This window comes from Rhincodon typus, unplaced genomic scaffold (assembly GCF_021869965.1).
Source record: "Rhincodon typus isolate 14 unplaced genomic scaffold, sRhiTyp1.1 hic_rhity00000613, whole genome shotgun sequence".
Classification (NCBI taxonomy): Eukaryota; Metazoa; Chordata; class Chondrichthyes; order Orectolobiformes; family Rhincodontidae; genus Rhincodon; species Rhincodon typus.
This window is the reverse complement of record NW_025966251.1, coordinates 29,950-36,260: the sequence shown is the minus strand read 5'-3', so window position 1 is coordinate 36,260 and position 6,311 is coordinate 29,950. Positions and strand designations below refer to the sequence as shown.

General features: G+C 39.9%; 1 protein-coding gene across 3 annotated transcripts in view; it reads left to right on the top strand.

Annotated features, from left to right (window-relative positions):
• Window positions 1-6,311, top strand: part of LOC109911639 (TBC1 domain family member 22A-like) — a 38,529-nt gene that overhangs the window by 10,458 nt on the left and 21,760 nt on the right. Inside the window, exons 3-4 of one of the 3 annotated variants that reach the window (XM_020510990.2) lie at window positions 350-412; window positions 2,591-2,656. In XM_020510990.2, coding sequence (XP_020366579.1) covers window positions 350-412; window positions 2,591-2,656 — 129 coding nt within the window. The remainder of the gene's footprint in view (window positions 1-349; window positions 413-2,590; window positions 2,657-6,311) is intronic. The other 2 variants (XM_048621386.1, XM_048621385.1) reach the window with 2 other exon arrangements.

Below are 6,311 nucleotides of genomic sequence, written 5' to 3'. Positions count from 1 at the left end.
CTTGGCCTGCTGTGTTCATCCAGCTCTACACCTTGTCTCTGAATTCCATTTCCCTTGTGTTCCAAAATTGTATGAACAGCGAAGGTTTTTTTAAGTTAATCATGGCTGCATTAAAATGAGCAAAAATATTGGCTGAGAATTTCCTGCAATGGCGCAGACAGCGTATGTGCCACTTCACGCCTGCCGAGAATTGACACTTTTAGATGTTCATTTCATGTATTGGAGAAACGATTGGGCCATAAGTTAATATTTAAAAGCCATTAGACTTTTATGGTTTTTAGGTTCAGAAAATGGAAAAATGTTTCAGACAACTTTTTCCTGAAACTTCACTGTTTTTCTAAACCATCAGATTGCCATAGATATTCCTCGTATGACTCCTGAGAGTTTAATACTACAACCAAAAGTAAGAGAGGTAAGAGCTTTGGGAATCAAGTAAAATAAGATCTTTTCCCTGCCTCATCCATCAGTTTCATAACTAAAACTTTAATAGATGGCTATTTGGTTTGATTTTTATAGAGCTGGGTTTATCATTTGACCAATTGTTTTACTTAAAATCAGTGCAATGTATATTGAAGTTATTTTACTTAGCATTATTTGTCATACTTAAAAATTGGTATAAATATTACATTATTTAATATGTATTAATGATGAAACATGATTTGAGAATCATCCGCAAAATTAGTACAGGACTGCCTATTTGGGCTTGATTTCATAAATTAATTTTTTTTCTTTCCAATAAGCCACTCTAAAGACAAAACTACAGGTCATAGGTCAAGTGCAAGAACTGTATCTCTGCTTTTAGCAACATTGACCTGATTGGCAGTTTCACATATTGGTGTTGGTAGGAAAATTACAGGTTTGGATTGGCATGCTCCACTTTGCTGAAATTGCAGTACCTGGTACTACATCTATCATTGATAATTTTGGCTGCTGTAAATTTCTACGAATAGATAATTTCAGTTGATAATGGACATTCTCATTGAATTCAGGGAATGACCACAGTATGAAGCTAAGATTCGGAGAAACCTTTTCTATGTTTCAATTGTGCTTGGAACATGTCTTCCCCCATTTATGATCTCAGTTGAGTAAAAAGAGAATATTTGAGAGTTGTTTTGCTGAATGGAAATTGCACATTTTTGGATTTTGTTGTGTTAGTACTGCACTCATTGAAAAGTGTGCTGCCTGTTTTCAATAGCAAAGCAATGGAAGCTTTTTTTAAATTGTGCCATTCTAGGTCAAAAATGGAGAAAGCAGAATTTGATCTGTGTCAGTTTGTGCAGCTTATCAACCTGCAACTGTTATCAGTATCCTTCCAGGATGGTTGGAGCTTCACAATTTGTAAAAAAAAAAAAAAAAAAAAAAAAAAAAAATTGGAAGGTGATCTCTTCTACTACCAGAGGTGTCTTTGGGGCCAAAGACAGTTTGCGTTATGGGTTGGTTGTAGAAAATGGAAGAGTAGTTATATTAAGCTTTATGTTTTCCTTTGGATACTGGAGCGTAAAGATATTTCTTTGGAAGCAGAACTCTGCTTTTTAATGCTGTTGATTTGTATTAACAAGTGAATGAGTGATAGCAAAGCTAACGTTTCATGAAGTATGCAATTGCAATATAAGATTGGAAGTGTAGCTTCAAACCATCACTTTTATCTTCAATCCCAAGAACTGACTTTGGAGTGTTTCCTCATACTAAAACTTATCACTTAACTTCCCCTGTGTATAAATGCATTCGTACTTGTATGTATATCTATGCACTGTTTGTGTAGAAATTGACAGACTTGGCAGTTGAATGATGTTGGATGCTGAAGTTCATGATTAGACTTAGAGTTCTCAGGTTCCAGTTTTCGGTGTTCAGTTCTCAATCAGAATCATGCTAAGCAGAAAGATTGCACGTAAAAATGAAGGAAAAAAATCTATGGTGGTGCTGTCAACTGCTTGCAATTTAACCTTCTAGCAAAGTGATGTGGAAAACCTATGCTGTTGTTATAGTCACCTGGAGTCAAGGAAGTCAATTATCAAATGCAGTTCAAGGAAAAGAATCCAATCTCCAGTGGAAATATTGTGAATCCTCGTCAGAACGATACTGTTCCTTTGCTTTGTCCTTGCCCATCAAATTCATTCTAATGTACATGTGCTGCTATCATCCATTGATTATAGCACATAACTTAACCTTTACATTTTTGTAATTGAGTCAAAATATACTGTCAGAAGGTTTACCAAATATTAGGGCATTTGCTGATTGTACTATATGTGGATGGTTCTTGAAACTGTTTCATACAAAAGCGATCAGAACATTCATATGAGATATGAGATATTGGTATTTTTGATTCACCCAGCTCTGCAAAGCACAGCAGGCATGACCAAAGCTAGGATTCAGAGTTGTCAGGTTGGCTCTGTTGCTAAATGTATTCAAGGAACATTTAACCTTGAATCATGACTTCTCAAAATTTTGAGCATTCCTAAACAAATGGCACGACACTTGACAGCTTAGAATCCTTGGCTTTGAGCCTCAGCTAAACGCTAGCAATTGTCTTGACTGGCTGCACCACCAGTAATAAATTGGCCTCTGCTACTTGTTTTCTCTTTATTCACAGATTCATATTGATATTCCAAGAACTAATCCTCTTATTCCTCTCTTTCAACAAGCTTCTGTGCAAAAGGTGAGAGAACTAATAAATGATCGACCAGTGGTGCTTGAATGGTGGAGAAAAAAACACTGATTTCACTGTATAATTCACTCTTACAGCTAACTAGTAAGAAGTTGGCACTTGTGTGATTATTTGATTATCGCTTACATTGGATTACATGGAAAAAGCTGAATAATGTTAACCTGCCCTGTTCCACTTCACTTCAGCTGGAGAATCAAGTCGATTTTGCACTACTTCATGCACTGCTGGTCTGTCGAGCTGCCTGCTGCACATAACACTTGCCATAACATTGGGAATATTAACTTAAATAAACATTCTGTATCAAGTTGGAAGAATTTTTAATGTGTCACTGTATCTAACTAGTGCATCAACTCACTGAGCTAAATTAGAGTGTTAAATTAACTGTTTATGCCTTTCATTTGTTTAATTTGGCATTAAACTAGATTTTCAGTAAAAATAAACCAGCTTATGTTTTTATGTTCTCTTATTTGTTTTTGTTTCATTTCTACTGTTGGTGACTTGCGATCATGTGGAAAAGACTTGTCCTAAGAGACAGCAGCACAATTGTTTTGTTGAAGATCTTCTTTTTAAGTGGTGCTTTATCCAGGCATTCTTTCAGTCTGCCTTTTCACCGTGGCAATAGGCTAATTGGAATTATTTTATTGGAAATGCATCTGTATTCCAGTAACATTTCAGCGTTAACCTGAGCAGTGGTTCTAATTAATTGTTTTTTGGCACTGAACAGAACTTGGTATTGAGGGAACTTGTCTCCTGATACTTTAATGAGACCAAGCAAAGCTTCCACAATGAAGTAATTGAACATCTCTGCATGCAGTTCGTTTAGTATACTTAGACATTGTTAGCTTGTGTGTGCACCATTTAAAAGTACTGTCTTTAAAGACGGATAAAATCATTAACTTTGAACTGTTGAAGCTTCCACCTGTTTAATGCTTCGCCCCTCTGTCATGATTCTCCTGTAGCTGTTGGTTTTGCATAACCACTCCTTTACACCTTGCTTTGACTGTGTTTTGGTTGATTACTTCGATATTACATAGCTTTTCTTATAGCCAAAGGGACAGACTTGAGTGTATCAAGCATATTGATTTGAGCCGTTCATCTGATCTGACTGAAGTGCTAAAACAAAAACTGAAAGAACTGTGGATACTGGAAATCAGAAACAAAAACATATATTGCTGGAAAAAATCAGCAGGTCTGGCAGCATCTGTGGAGAGAAATCAGACTTCATGTTTCGGGCCCAGTGACCTTTTCTCAGTTCTAGCGTTTCTGAAACGTACACTCCGATTTCTCTCCACAGATGCTGCCAGACCTGCTGATTTTCTTTTTCCAGCAATTTGTTTTTGTCACTTGAAATGCTATTCTTAATGAATGGAGTTTGGATATTACTGATAAGGCAATCTTTAATTTTCCATTCCATATTAAGGATTGAGAAAGTGGTGGTGAGTTGCAACCTTGAATGGTCGCTGTCAACTTGGTGTTACATATATACAGCGGTTAGATAGGGAGTTAGATTTTGACCCAGTGACCATGCAGGAATGGCGATATATTTCCAAGTTAGATAGCTGTATTACTTGAAGTGGATAGGCTTGTATGGGCCTCCTTCTCTTCTGCCAAGGCCACCCAGTATTCTGGGATTTCCTGGAGTGGAAGACTACTTTCCTGAAACATATTAAACCTGAAGATAAACCAAAAAACAAATAAATATAAAGTGAAAAAATAAAACAGTGAAGCTCATCTTGCAGTCTTATCTCAATAAAGTTAGGGGCTCTTTGGAACAGCTCCCACTTTTACCTCAGCCATGGGCCTGGATCCAGGCTCCTCCACCCCAATGCCTCAAGTCCCTGCTGCTAAACTGATGACACTGCTGCAAGCGCGATTTGCCTATGGAAACCAAGTCACCACTCTCAGGTGCCATCTTGCCAACTGGACCGAACTCGCCAATGTAGCCGCTGCTGCTGCTGCTGCTGCAGGGTCCTGCGCTGGGACTTCACTTGTCACCGTTGCCACATCCATCATCAGATGCCTGGGCCTAGCTAGGGACCTGGAGCCTGGGCTGAAGGGGGGTTTACCCCTTGGACCTGCTCCTCGCTTGCCATAGGACCTGGTGCCACATCCCGCCTCGTCCTGCCATTGCTGCTGCTGGGAGCCTTGTCCTTTGTCATTTACTCAGCCTCGCTCGCTGCTCACTGGGCCCGTGCAGCCATCTTCATTCACATCTTAACTTGTGACATGTTATTTGTATTAATTGTATTCTTTTCATTGGAGATTGAAGCAGACTGTTGGCATTTGCGGTATCATCTTAAATTTTGAATTGAGTTTTGTTGCCTATCCCTCATGAAGACCATCTATTTCAACCTCTGCTTCATCTGTTAGTGACACTGTCAGCTGCGCTTTTGGCACTTTCAGATAAGTCTTTTGTGCCATGATCCTCAACTCATCCAAAGTTCTGCAGCAGGTGTCTGAGTCTGCTCTGATGACAGGGTACAATAAGGTAGTGGTTGTATTACCGGAACAGTACAACAGAGACCTGTGCTTAAAGCTTTGAATTCAAAACTTGTGACCCATAATGAGGAGCACAAAGCGTTTGGAATACCGTTTTAAAAACCAGACAAGTTGTCTCGTATCATTTAGTGTAGGAAACTGCTGCCCTGACCTCTTACCTGTACTTGACTCCAATAAGCAGCAACTTTGACTGCCGGGGTTTTTGATTTGTTCACTGAGCTGGTCGGTTGATTTGCAGATGTCCTGTCACCATACTAGGTAACATCATCAGTGCGCCTCTGATGAAGCATTGTTGGTCTGTCCCGCTTGTTATTTATGTGGGTCCGGACTGATGTGGTTGGACTCATTACCGGTTCTGCTTCGTAGTGGTTGGTATATGGGGGGGGCTATGTCCACATGTTTGTCGATGGAGTTTCGGTTTGAGTACCGGGCCTATAGGAATTCTCGTGCGTGTCTTTGGTTGGCTTGTCCTCGGATGCTTATGTTGTTCCAGTCGAACTGGTGGCCATCTTTATCCGAGTGTATCAAAATGGGTGATAGTTGGTCTTGTGGTATTTAGTTGGTGCTCATGTTCCCTGAGCTAGTTTTCTCCTGGTCCGTCTAATATAGTGTTTGTGGCGGTCCTTAAGTGGGATTTTACACACAACGCTGGTCCTGTTAGTTGTGGATATGGGATCTTTTGTTCTTGTCAGCAGTTGTCGTAGTGTAGCTATGGGTTTGTGTGCGACCACGATTTCTAGTGGTCGGAGTAGTCTGGTGGTTAGCTCCAAAACATTCTTGATGTATGGCAGGGTGACTAGTATTTGTGTCTTCCTGTTGTTGTCTGTTGAATAAGTGCTGGCGGACTACGCTTTTTGGGCAGCCCTTGTTTTTAAAGACGCTGAGGAGGTGTTCTTCGGCTTTGCGCAGTTCTGGGATGCTGCGGTGTGTTATGGCTCTTTTGAACAGAGTCCTGATACAGCTTTGTTTGTGGGTGTTGGGGTGGTTGCTTTTGTAATTAAGTATTTGGTCCGTATGTGTGGCCTTCCTGTATACACTGGTCTGGAGCTCATCATTGGCCCTTCACATCCAGGAATGGAAGTCAGTGGTTGTTCTCCTCTTCCCTGGTGAATTTAATGTTGCTGAGGATGTTGTTGATGAGTTGGTC